This window comes from Dasypus novemcinctus, chromosome 2 (genome assembly GCF_030445035.2).
Source record: "Dasypus novemcinctus isolate mDasNov1 chromosome 2, mDasNov1.1.hap2, whole genome shotgun sequence".
NCBI lineage: Eukaryota > Metazoa > Chordata > Mammalia > Cingulata > Dasypodidae > Dasypus > Dasypus novemcinctus.
Window position 1 is genome coordinate 44,192,214 of NC_080674.1, and position 13,857 is coordinate 44,206,070.

A 13,857-nucleotide genomic window follows, 5' to 3' on the forward strand; every position below is an offset into this window, starting at 1 on the left:
TAAGATTAAGTACTCCTGCCTTATTCACTGACATGCCTTTACACAAATACCATTTCTGTGAGCAGGCTAGGCAAGGAAGGTTGTGAAAATACTCTGCCTCAGTGCTTTCCAAAATCAAAGAAAATACTACAGTATTTCTACAATCTAAATCAAGATGTGAGATATTCAAACAAAGAAACATGGTTTGGTTACTTATAAAAGTTATTAAGCAAATTTAAGCCTCTCTGTTCCAATTTCACTGGTATAGTAAAGAACAGAGTTATTCTTTTTAAAATATTAAATTCCCTATATTCTAAACTATGCAAAAAGCTATGCAGTACAAATACCCTCATGTTTTCAATGCTGGTGGTTAGTAAATTGAGAGGTTAGAATCCTTATAATATTACATTCTATAAAAAATTTAAAGAATGAAGATACAACATAATGAAGTATGAATATTTTATAAATACTTCAGTCTGATTCTCCAAGATACCTTCTTATCATAAAGTCCAAAGTTACTACAAAAATGCCATCTATTTGAAAAATTAAAGCTATACATTACAACTTTAATTCTTCATCGAAGTAAATGTAAACCATTTCTAACTACTGGGTTCTCTGTATTATTCAAGTTTTTAATGTCTTAACCTGCCTTTAAAGCTTGCTAGTTTTAAAACTACCTTCTATTTCTTCTACCAGAGAAAAAATGAAAGTACTCTCATCTAACTATTTTAATATAATATCGACTTACAAATCTACATTCTCCTCTATAAATGAAGTCATTAACCCATATTCACTTATAATGTTTTATTCTTAAAACAGAACACATTCTGGTAAGAAAAGAATAATCCCTAAGTTTCTTTCCTTTCACTAAGAGTTTAATATGATACTCCAGACTAATAAAATCTAAGAAGAAAAGACAATTACAAAAATGTATGGCAGGGGATGTCAAATACTACCTTCCTGAAATTACTTCTGGTGCAGCATAGTTGGGTGAGCCACAACTTGTTCTTAAAAATTCACCATCTGACATCATGTTTGAAAGACCTGAAAGTGCACAAAATCAGCTACTCAGGATTTCCCAAGGACAAAAATATAAACCAAAACCCCATTAAACCATAAAACTGAGTTTGCATGAAAGTGATAAATCATGTTCTTTAAGTCAACAAAATCCTAGTCTTTACTAATCCCAAATATTCTGCCATTAGGCCCTAAAATTTGTAATCTATTTCAACATTTAAAATTAGTCCATTACTAAACTACTGAGTATACATTAAGTTACTGGTTATTTTGCTTACTAGAATAAACTTAGCATGTTTAAGTTTTATTAATATAGAATTACTAGGAAAAAATCTGTAACAGATTAATAGAAGGATTAAAATTCAAAGTTTCTATTAACCCTATTCTGAGTCTTTAAAACACACACAATAATAATTTTATATCTTAAAAGTTCCTGTATAATTTAATTCCAAAATGAAACCTCAGTCCCTGCAAATGAAACACTGCCCCCTCAAAAATGCACTCTATAAGAATAATCAGAACAATTAAAAAATAAGGAAAAAAGTCAAATAATTTAGCCAATCACATAAAAATCAGGAGCTCAGAGTTGGCACTGTTCGGTCCCAACTGATGTATATATTCTGAGTCCCAACAGATATCTATATATTCAAAACTCTGATTTGAGTTAATGCCACCAAAAGAAGAGTTGCAAAGATATATTTTTCTCTTAGGTTTAATAATGTCAATGGAAATCTATATAGGAAGGAAAGGAAAAATAAATTCATTTTTGACAAAAGAATCTTCCTCAAATTGAAATTATGCTTTTTTTCTATCTCTTAAAAATATTTAGCCTTTTTAAAATAATTGTGTTCATTTAATTTACCTTCTGGCTTTCAAAGTTTTGAATAATTCTACTGCAGTCACTTTCCACCTGCTCCATATTTGACCAAAAGAACATATGGAAATAAGGTTGCTACCCTTTTCCTTTGCAAATAATAGTCTCTTTCTCTTTTCAAATGATATTTCTTATGCTGCCAACTTAAATTATTAACCTATTGTCACAAAATTCACACACTTTTTAAAGATATAAAGCTAAGGAAAAATAATTCCTTAGGTATTCTCCCTATGTGTGCTCATAGGAAAAATGGTGAAGATATACTACTTTGGAATACTCATTCTACCATATAAAAGTTAAAATTATCTGAATAATGCTACCCATGTTTGTTAAACATAATGAACATATGAAACAAAGAAATATCCTTACCAAAATCAGCTATCTTTGCATTCATGTGTGCATCAAGTAGGACATTTTCAGGTTTTAAATCTCTATGGACCACCATATGCCTGTGACAGTAATCCACTCCAGAAAGGATTTGTTGGAACAGACGACGACTTTCTTTTTCATCCAGCTAAGAAAAGCAGAAGAGTATCTTTATGGTCTGGCCTTCAATAAAATTCTGCTATAAGTAGAATTTCTCCAATGTATAAAATTGTCAAAATGCATGAAACCTTCTAAATGAAACTCACTCATGAAAAACTTTTGAAATAATGAAGAGATACACATAGGACAAAATGGAAATGCTAGAAGGCTAATTTATAACCCAAATCTGTAACTCAGCTTTCTAATAATTTCCTCTGACTCCCTGTAATAGCTTGCTTTCCTCTATTTCTTATGAGCTATTTGAAATAACTTCTATTTCTTCTCGAAATTAAGCCTGTTTTTTCCTATAAATTGGAAGTACTTAATCTTTCATTTCTTTAATAAATATGTATTAAATACCTTCAATGTGCCATGCACTATTCTACACACTCAAAACATAGCAATGAGTGAAAACAAAGGCCCAAATCTAGCTGGTAAAATAGTCATTAAAAAAATAAATATTATGTAAATTATATAAATATAATGCCAAGAAGTGAGAGTACTCCAAAGAAAAACAAAGGAAAATAAAGGAACAGAGAGTGGTGTGGGGTAGGGGGTATTATATGAGGAAGTAACATTTAAGCACTGTTAATAAATTAGGGAGCAACCATGCTATAATTAGTCCTAGAATAAAATATATTTTAACAAAATGAAAACCTTAATGCACTTGTTTTATAAAGTATAAATACATTTATTTTTTGTATTTACTGAAAAAATCTATCTTATGCTACAACTACATTTCTTAAAGCAGTCTTTAAAAATGTATCCATATTTCCCTATTTTATAATGTTTTTCCCTATAAATGATAACTGTTACTTGGACATGCCTGCTTTCAAGAAGTCACATTTAATAAATAAGCAATTAATTCTCTAGGCAAAGAACTCTAATATGCAGTACCCTAGCACAGGTCACTAATTAGCATTCTAAAACTATACTTCCACATCTTAAATGACATGGATAACCTGGAAGAAAAGATAAACTGGCAATCTCTTTTAAAAGAAAAATTAAAATTATTAAAATACTATGAGATATCCTGTGCTCTAGAAAAAATGCTAATACTTTAGCAACCCAACACTTTTATTTCTAGAAGAAATGTTAAGCTCATTTTTAATACTCTATATCAAATATAGTACATGAGGAAAAAACATCTGTCAAAATCTGGAAGAGCAGGAGAAAACTTAATTGACTTAAAATGTAAGAGATAAAATAGAAGGGATACAAAAATGAGTATTATACTTTATTAATAATGAATAGAATACAAAGGATGAAAGAGAAGACATTTATAAAAGAAAGACTGGAAAATCCAACGTGGGAAGTGGATGTGGCTTGGGTAGTTGGGTGCCCACCTACCACATAGGAGGTCCCAGGTTCAGTTCCCAGTGCCTCCTAAAGAAAACAAGCAAGACAGTGAGCTACTCAACAAGAAGACACAACAAGATGACATAACAAGGAGACACAATGAGAGATACAACGAGAGCAGATGTGCCTCAAGCGATTGGGCACCTCCATCCCATATGGGAGGTCCCAGGTTTGGTTCCTGGTGCCTCCTAAAAAAAGAGGATGAGTAGATGCAGAGAGCACACAATGAAGAGACAGCAGATACTAAGCACAAACAATGAGGGGGTGGGGAAGAGAAATAAATAAATAAAAATAAATCTTTTTTGGAAAAAAAAAAGTCAAAAAATATTTCCAGTAAAACATTGCAGGTTGAACACACATCTTTTGTCTCCACTTCTTGAAACATCACTAATAATGACATTATGAATAAAAGATTTTTTAAAAAGAGCAAGAGACAAGACAGCAGTAATCAGAAGGAACAGATGAACAGTGCTAAATGACTTGGCCAACCAGAGAAAGTTGAAACCTAAGCCCATAGGGGTAGAAGCCGAATAGAAATAAATTCATCTGCACATAGAATTCTGGGAAGGCTCAGAAACTGGAAGCATCAGGAACTTCCTAAGGTAGAAGTGAGAGGTAGGCTTGAAAACAGGATGGTTGACTGCAAGTAAGAAGCAATTAAACTCACCCCCCTACTGAGGTATAAGATCATGGTCTAACTTTTTAGTAATGATGAATCAGCTCTGTTCTCAAGGACATCAAGGAGGGTAAGAGCACCAAGTGGGAAACATGGGTATCAGGCAAAAGTCAACACACTAACTAGTGAACTTCCCCACCCAGCTCTCAGAACACTGGCAGCTAAGCTGTTACCCTTCAGGATACTGGAAGATTTCTTCTGGAGCAACTGTTTGACTCAAGACAAAAACGAATTACTGACATTTCATGTGTCCTAATAAGACAAGTCCCTCCCTATTCAACCTGTGGGAAGGCCTACCATTCACTAAATATCAACCACATTTAGTATCCCACTCTTAAATATGAACAGAAAACCAAGAATCACCAGATAACTAAGGAAAAGCCATATACAAAAGATAAAGACCAAAAAAATAAATAGAAAAAAAGGAGTAGGAAGCACAAAAGGTACAGAAACAATGCAAGATGCAGAAAACATTAAAAAAGTAAACCTAATTATCCTCAGAGACACAAGATTATTATATACCTGTGGAACAAAAAATAGCAGGCTAATTAAAGAAAAGAACATTTCAGAAAACAAGATCTCTGAAATAGAAAATAGGACAGCTAACTTTAATATCAGGTAAAATTAAAGAAAATTCCCATAGTGTAAAACAAAATGACCAAGAAATAAAAACTGTAAGAGAAAAGATAAGAAAACTATCAATTCAACTTGGTGCGTGTTTCCATTTTTCTAGGTAGAACTTTTAGGGCAGGAAGGATGTGGAAGAAGAGAATACCTGAAATTGAAATGAACCTTGTTAAGAAACTTGGTAAAATAAAAACTAACTTTGTTAATGGGTATGATTTGGATGAAAGTAAAACAGATATGCTATATATAATGAATGAATGAATGAATGAATATTTTAAGAACTTTAGATTGGGAGTGACAAAAATTGGCTTCTAGATGGGGCTCTTCCAGAAATGGGCTTTTGCATACCACAGAACCTGCCTGTGGGAAAAGGCATGAAGAGGGGTCAGCTTTCATATCTCTAACTTAAAGTAATGTTCAAAATATCTTCTAAAGTTCCTTCCAGCTCTAAATTCTTTAAGTCTAATTCCTACCTCCTTCATGGAGCCTGTTCTTACTACTTCAGGTACATCAGATTTCTGAAACCAAAAAATGAATGCAATTTAAATGTAGCTAAGGTTTTCTAGCAAGGCCTAGATCTTTTAAGTATGTAACAATATACTTTGTAAGGGTTAAATATATACATATATATATAAAATATTTGCATCACCTAAAAGCATAAGTTTGAGGATCAGGAGTTCTGGGGTCTCAATCCAACTCTGTCATTGATAAATTATGTGACCTAAAGCAAATACATAAACTGTGAGCCTCAGTTTCCACATCTGTGTAAGTAGGCTAAAGAAGATATCCTTTAAGGTCCTCTCTAGTTCTAAATAAACTACAGTTCTAAGGGAATATGATTAAGGGAATGTTATTAAATAGACCTAATATCAAAACTGCTTTCTGACATTTTGGTGCTATTAAGGGAGGAGGGAAATTACAATATATATACAGGATTAAATCAGAACTGCTTACCCTTCCATTTTTACAGATATAATCAAATAGCTCTCCTCCTGCAACATATTCCATCACCATGAAAATATCAGATGGTGTACTGATGACCTGGTACCTGGTGAGAGAAAACATTTTCTACCAATATTAAAACATTCATTCATTCAATAAATATTTACTAAGTTCTTATAATGTAGCAAGCACTGTGTCATGAGCTGGGAAAACAGTAGAGAACAAATTCTCTACCCTCATGAAGTTCCAGGAGCCAGGAAATAGGTAATAAATATATAAGCAATATACCAGGTGGTGGAATGTGCTATAAAGAGAATAAAGCAAATAAAGAGGGATATTTTATACAAGGTGGTCAAAGAAGGCCTCTGTGATAAAGTAACATTTCAGCAGACCCTGAAAGGAATAAGGGAGGAATAAGGAATAAACTATGCCTTTATCTAGGAAGAAGTTGAACCAAGCAGAGGAAACACCAAGTGCAAAGGCATCCAGGGGGAAACCTGCTTGGAATATTCAAGGAATGCTAACAATGCTAGGGCAGAGTGAGCTGGGGGAGAGAAAAAGGATGTGGCATCAAAGAGGTATCTGTAGACCAGAGGACAGGGCATTTTATAGGCCACAATGAGGCTTTGGGTTTTATTCTAAGCAAAATGGAAAGTTATTAAGGGTTTTAAGCAGTGTAGTCATGTGATTTGACATATTAAAAGGATAATGATGGCAATGGTATAAAGTGACAGTAAACAAAAAGTGGGAGCAGGAGGCTAGTGCCAAAGTTCACAAGAGAAAAAATGGTAGCTCAGACTAAGGTGATAATGATGAAGTGAAAAACAGATCGTGGATTTATTCTGAAGGAAGAGACGGAATGGATGGTGGGAAGGAAGAGAAAGAAGATGGTTCCTAAGTTTTTGCATCTGGGAAGAGCAGGTTTGGGAGGGTAATAGAGTTCAGTTTTGGCCATGTCGAGTTTGAAATGCCTCATGGACCTCCAAATGGAAATGGTATGTAGGCAGTAAGCATACAAGTCTAGAGTTCAGGGAAGAGGTTTTTGAGGTAGGAGATTTACATTTAGGAGTCATCAGGATATGGATGGCATTTAAAACTAGGGCACCTTAACAAGTGAGAACCAGTGTCAGTGAAACAAATTTTGAGTCAGCCAGTTCAGGTCAAAAACCTAAGCAACTGATGGTGATGGTGGCACAACACTGTGAATGTAATTGACACCAGTGAATATGGTTAGAAGGGGACATTTTAGTTATGGTAACTAAATTAACATTTTTTAAAAATTTCTAAGCCTAAACATCTTCATCTGCAGCCTGCATAATGAAGTAGGAGCTGAGCAGTAAATAACTTATCTGTAGACTGAACAACTGGCAATATACAACAGCAGTAAGAATACCACCCCTCTGAAATATTGGATTCCTAAAATTTTAATATTTGTTTTATCAGATATAAGCTACGTAACTCTCCTACTTTGTCTCCAGTGAGGCTAACTTATGTTGTATGGAAATTTGGAGGTAGGGATATTTAACTAGCACATCATTGTTGACTCTATAGCAATAGAGCACTGAACATTATCTATCATAGGGTTATCTGCCCAGAAGACAGGAGCAAATGAGAAGGATAACAGCTGATAAACATAAGGGCAAAACATCAACATAAGGCTTAAGACACCAAGAACAGGGTTAGATAAATATATGAACAGGAAGAAAGTCTTCTTCTTTCTATTAGCTGAAGGTTTTGAAATGTCAGTTACCTTTCCTGTCCGATTAAGTAAGTTAAAAGTAATGAGAAGATTATTTGACCATATTTAATATAATCACAGCTTACAGTTTAATTATATGAGGATGCCTGAAAAGCTTGAGGTTCTGAATTTCTCTGCGGATTTTTCCTACCACATCAAGGCTTCGAATTTTCTGTCGATTGAGTATCTTCACAGCAACTTTATGCCCAGTCAATTCATGTTTGCCAACTGAAAGAGAAATAATATTTAATAAATTAGTACTAGGCTTGATTAATAATATATTTAAATCTATTCCAAAAGTAATAAACATAGCGTCTTTCAGGAACTACTTGAACAAATTTCAGTTCATTTCTCTTCTGCCCAATTTACCCTGAATATTTGGATGCTTAAGAATGATTAAGTGGGAGAATACATAAGAAACGGATTAACAGTAGATTCTTCCAAAAAGGAAAGCTGGAAGGTGAAGGGAGAGAGATTTACTTTTTGTTGTATACCCTTTTGTACTTTTAATTTTCTATTTTTTAAAAACCTATCACACATACAAATTGAACTTTTTTTCCTTCTGTTGTACAGGACTATGAATTTTAACACATACAAAGATTCATGTAACAGCTACCATATTCAGGATACAGAACATCAACCCCCAAACTTCCCTCATGATAACTAAGGACACTCTTCCCTCATCCATAACCCCTTGAACCTTTAAAGATGGGCATGTGATTTCTATTTTTTTAATGAAGTTAAAATAAGAAAAAATTAGGTAATGTATGTTTCAGTGTTTTTTAAAGTACCAGGGGCCACGGATTGAACCCAGGACCCTCACACGTGGGAACCAGTGTTCAACCACTGAGCCACGTCGGCATCTCTGAGTTGGTTTTTTCATTTGTTTTGCCTGTTGTTTTTGTTTTTTCAGGAGGCACCAGGACTCAAACCTGGGACCTCCCATGAGGAAGCGGGCATGCAACTGCTGCTTGAGTCACATCTGCTCCCTATGTTTCAATTTTGAATACGATGCCCAATCAATGGTGATGATATAATTAAGACATTTTCAAAGTGACAAAGTCTCAAAAAGTTTAACCTCAATATACCCTTACTCAAGAATGTACTAGAGAATAAGCATTCATATTTTTTACTGTTTCCAAGCTGAAAAGCCATCTTGATATTTTAAATTTCCTGTATTTGAAACAAAGAACTGTTGTCATTATTCCAATTGGAATAGGCTTTCCTGCTTGATCTGGGGTCTGGAATAGAGCTGAGTTTGTCCATCCTTTAAAAACCTCAACTGACTGAGAACCACTACAGATTTCTTAATCAGGAGCAAAACAAGAGATTTTTTTTTTTCCTCAAAAGAAAAAGATCCCTTGCTTGCTCCTCACTTAATATGTACTCTTCACAATTTAACAATAAAAAGCATCCCATTTTAGAACTAGAGAGAATCTTATATTTTATAATTTTCAATGGTTTTCAGCAATTCAACACTTTCTTACCCAAGGATGACCAAGGCAGTGAGTAATGAGCTAGTCTGCCCACCACACCCACTGCAATTGAGAGGAACAGAAGAGGGAATGATGGCTTCTCATTATTTCTGGTATTTTTAAATGTTTTTTAGCATTTGCTACTTTGCTAAAATAGTCTTCATACTAATAAATCCAAGGCTGGGCTATACAAGTATTTCACAATGACAGAACAAAAAAAAAGGTTTTGTTAAGACTAACAGGCAATATTTAAATCAGAGCCCTAACTCCCAATCTTTTTCAAAGAACACAATTTATCCACCTAAATTCACCTTCCACTTTGAACAATTCCTTTCTTAACCTTCATAATACCTCTATAATATAAATATTTCCACCAAAGGTGCAAATGCAACAGTCTTCTCTAACCCAAAGGATGCGCACAGAATCGTAAGATAAAAATACCATTTTTCAAATTACTACAATGGAAGAGGAATCTCTAAATTTTCTTATAACCACAATTCGCCTAGGTAAAGAATATCAAAACCACCCAGGGCTAAGAAATTATAGAAGTTTCTAAAAAGATGGCAGAATAACAAAACAAACCCAATAAGCTTCCATCAAGAGCCCATTAAAATATACATGAGGCAGTTCCAGGAAGATCGTGTCAGAGTAGGCAGGCATGGCTCAATTCCCTCAAAATGGAAAAAAAAACAAAAAAAAAACAATGGACAAAGGACCAAAAGCTGTCCATGGGACTGGCTTTGGTGGTAAGCAGAAGGCCAGTGCTGCACAACCCCAAGAGGGCAATGGACAGAGAGATGAAGAACCGGAAACAACAACCATGAGTTACAAAACCTTCATGGCAGCCGGCCGGGAAGGGCATTCATTTCCCACTCTCAAGGCATGCAGCCTGGATAAAATCCCTAGCCTACTACAGCCAACTTAGAGGGGAACAGACATCTTCCTCCCTCAGAAAAGGGGCAGTGTGGTAGAGGGCAGAGAGTGTTTTTGTTTTCTGTGTGTGAATTTGGCCAGCAGAGCCAACTTTGAATCTCAGCTCTGGCCAGACCAGAAACACATTAGTAAGTCCCTGGCCAAATTTTGAGAACTTAAGCTGGGTAATTTTAGAGAGTCAGAATAAGTTGAACCAAAAATTAAAGAGGAGCCATGAAAATAAAACCATTGGGCAAGACAGAAATTGACCATCAGAGTAAATTCACGAACATTCTGATGCCTAAACATCAGCAAAGCATTACAAGCCATATTAGGAAACAGAAGAGATGGCCCAGCCAAAGGAACAGACCAAATATTCTGACAAGATGCAGGATTTAAGACAATTAAACAATAATAACCACACAAATCTTCTCAATCAATTCAAGGAACTGAAGCAAAATATGATTAAAGCACTAAAGGATATCAAGATACTAGGTGAACATAAAGAACAATCTGAAAGCCTGCCAAGATAAGTAACAGAGCTAATGGGAATGAAAGACACAGTGGATGAGATACAACAGTCCATGTGCCAACTGGGCCCTGAATCTCAACGGAGTTGCAACACCTACTCTCTAGTTCATTGGTCTCACCCAAGACAACTAATGAAGAGGTGATGATGGACAACCACCATACCAAGGAACTGAGAGAGTCTACAACTGCAAGAAAAAGAGTCCCATCCACTGACCCTTTGGGATCAAAGCCCCCTCTCTATTAGAGGTGGAATGGACATCACCATCCCAGAATCCTCAGGATTGGGGAAAGAACTATGGACTAAAGTAGACTTACTGGTATTCTACTCTAGACTCATTGTGATTCTAGTAATGAAAGAAATTATATCATTGATATGGAGGCAGTGACCACTGGAGGTTCTGAGGACAGGAAGAGGGAAAAATAGGTATAATATAGGGGTATTTTCGGGACTTGGAATTGTCCAGAATGATACTGCAATGACAGATACAAGCCATAATCTACAGAACTGGGTGGGAGAGAGTGTAGACTTCAATGTAAAATGTTATCCATATTTAGTGGCAGTGCTCCAAAATGTGTTCATCAATTGCAGTGAATATACCACACTAATGAGGGATGTTGTTAATGTAGGGAAGTGTGGGAGATGTGGGGAGCGGGGCATGTGGGAATCCCCTTTATTTTATATGTAACATTTATGTGATCTAAGTATCTTTAAAAAAATTAAAATAAAAAAAACGCAATAGAGTCACGTAACAGCAGATTTGAATTGTTCAAAGATAAAATTAGTGATATTGAAGACAGAACAAAAAGAGAAAAGAATGGAAAAAAAACAAAACAGGGTCTCAGGGAATTGAATCACAACGCAAAATGCACAAACATATGTGTTGCAGATATCCCAGAAGAAAAGAATGGAAAAGGGACATTTTCAAAAGAATATTTGAGGAAATAATGACCAAAAACTTCACAACCCTTACAAAGGACATAAATATCAACATCCAAGAAGGACAACACACCCCAAACAGAATAAATCCAAGTCTCCTACTATCCAAAATTACAAATAACAGAGATAAAGATTCTGAAAGCACAAGAGAAAAGCATCATATACAAGGGAACCTCAATTAGATTGAGTGTTAACCTCTCATCAGAAACCATGGAGGTGAGAAAAAAGTGGTATGATGTATTTATGGTACCAAAAGAGAAAAACTGCCAGTCCAGAATTCTGTATCCAGAAAAAATGTCCTTCAGAAATGATGGTGAGTTGAAAGTCTTCACAAACAAACAAAAACTGAGAAAATATGTTACCAAAAGACCAGAATTACAAGAAATTCTATAGGGGGTGCTGCAACCTGAAAGGAAAAAACAAGGGCAGAAAACTGGAAAACAGTGTAGAATTGAAGATTATCAGGAAGGGTAAAAAGACAGACAATAGTAAGATATGACAATGGAATGCCAAAGGATAAAATGCATGAAGTAAGCAATGCCTTTAGAGTAATAACACTGAATGTTAATGGCTTGAACTTCCCACTCAAAAGACAGAGACTGATAGAATGGATTAACAAAATGAGCCATCTATATGCTGTCTACAAGAAATGCAACTCAGACATAAGAACCCAACCAAGTTGAAAGTGAAAGGTTGGAAAAAGATATTCCATGCAGGAAAGCGGACTTGGCCCAATGGATAGGGCATCCGCCTACCACATGGGAGGTCTGCGGTTCAAACCCCAGGCCTCCTTGACCCCAATAGAGTTGGCCCATGCACAGTGCTGATGCGCACAAGGAGTGCCCTGCCATGCAGGGGTGTCCCCCACATAGGGGAGCCCCATGCACAAGGAGTGCGCCCCATAAGGAGAGCCGCCCAGCATGAAAGAAAGTGTAGCCTGCCCAAGAATGGCGCCGCACACACAGAGAGCTGACACAAGAAGAAGACACAACAAAAAGAAACAGAGATTCCCAGTGCTGCTGCTGCTAAGGATAGAAGCGGCCACAGAAGAACACACAGCGAATGGACACAGAGAGCAGACAACTGGGGGGGTAAGGGGAGAGAAAGAAATTAAAAAAATAAATCTTTAAAGAAAGATATTCCATGCAAATTGTAACCAATAAAGAGCTGGAGTAGCAATACTAATATCAGACAAAACAGATTTTAAATGCAAAAATGTTTTAAGGATTAGGAAGGTCATTATATATTAAAAGGAGAAATTCACCAAGAAGAAGTAATTATAATAAATATTAATACTATGTATCCTGGGTGACCTATGATACATGAGGCACACGGTAGCAAAACTGAAGGAAGAGATGAATATCTCTAATAGTTGGAGTCTTCAAAATATACATCAATGTATGAATGACATATTTCAATATACTGTTTTTAAAGTGAAAAATATATATACATGAAATCAGTGGAAAAATAAATAAAGCACATTCTAATTTCTAGTAAGGCCTTCTCCAGTCTCCAAAACCAATCAGATGTGATTAAGAGCAGCCAATTTATTGAAAAACCCTGATTCAGGAATTTTCTTCTTCCAGAAAACTAGTTTCTTGATACCTGAGGAGGTACTATTTCCCTCTGTCCCAACTATCCCCCAAATCTCCCCCACTTTAGTTTAATAGGAACCTTCTCCCATTTGCTGCACAGCTGAAAAAGAACTGGGAAATAGTCACAGTACTGGATGATACTGGCAGACTCAAACTTAAAAGAAAAATTAAACAGAATCCATTTGAGCCCAAATTCCAATTCATTACAAATCAGTCTCCACTCATACCATTCCTTGCTCAACGTAATTTCAGTCCCATTTAACTTTAAGAAATGACTGGGGCTTACCCAAAACTCTATGAAGTAGAATAGGAGATTCAAAGCATTCATTAGATCGTATATGCTGAGCATCTACTGTATGTACTGACCAAAAGCAACTTAGGTCCTGCCTTCCTGGCCTCTGAAGATTAGCAAGATAATAGTAAGGTAAGAAAAAACGTTTTACAATACAAAAGAGTAAAACAAACAAAGCAAAACAGACATTACACTCATCTAAGAAATGTATGAATATTCTAGGAAAAATAAGTATTTTCAGGTTAATAAGAAAATATAGAAATTATGAGCTAAGAGCAGAGCAAGTTGAATTTTACAAGAGAAAAATTAAAATCATTTAGAAAGTAGTAATTTGCAGCAATAATGTGACAAAATTTCATGAACACATACCAAAAAATG

General features: G+C 35.4%; 1 protein-coding gene across 1 annotated transcript in view; it reads right to left on the bottom strand.

Annotated features, from left to right (window-relative positions):
• Window positions 1-13,857, bottom strand: part of PRKAA1 (protein kinase AMP-activated catalytic subunit alpha 1) — a 35,952-nt gene that overhangs the window by 7,853 nt on the left and 14,242 nt on the right. Inside the window, exons 2-5 of the mRNA XM_004448204.4 lie at window positions 7,824-7,965; window positions 6,012-6,105; window positions 2,240-2,384; window positions 936-1,023 (exon numbers count right to left, since the gene is read on the bottom strand). Coding sequence (XP_004448261.1) covers window positions 936-1,023; window positions 2,240-2,384; window positions 6,012-6,105; window positions 7,824-7,965 — 469 coding nt within the window. The remainder of the gene's footprint in view (window positions 1-935; window positions 1,024-2,239; window positions 2,385-6,011; window positions 6,106-7,823; window positions 7,966-13,857) is intronic.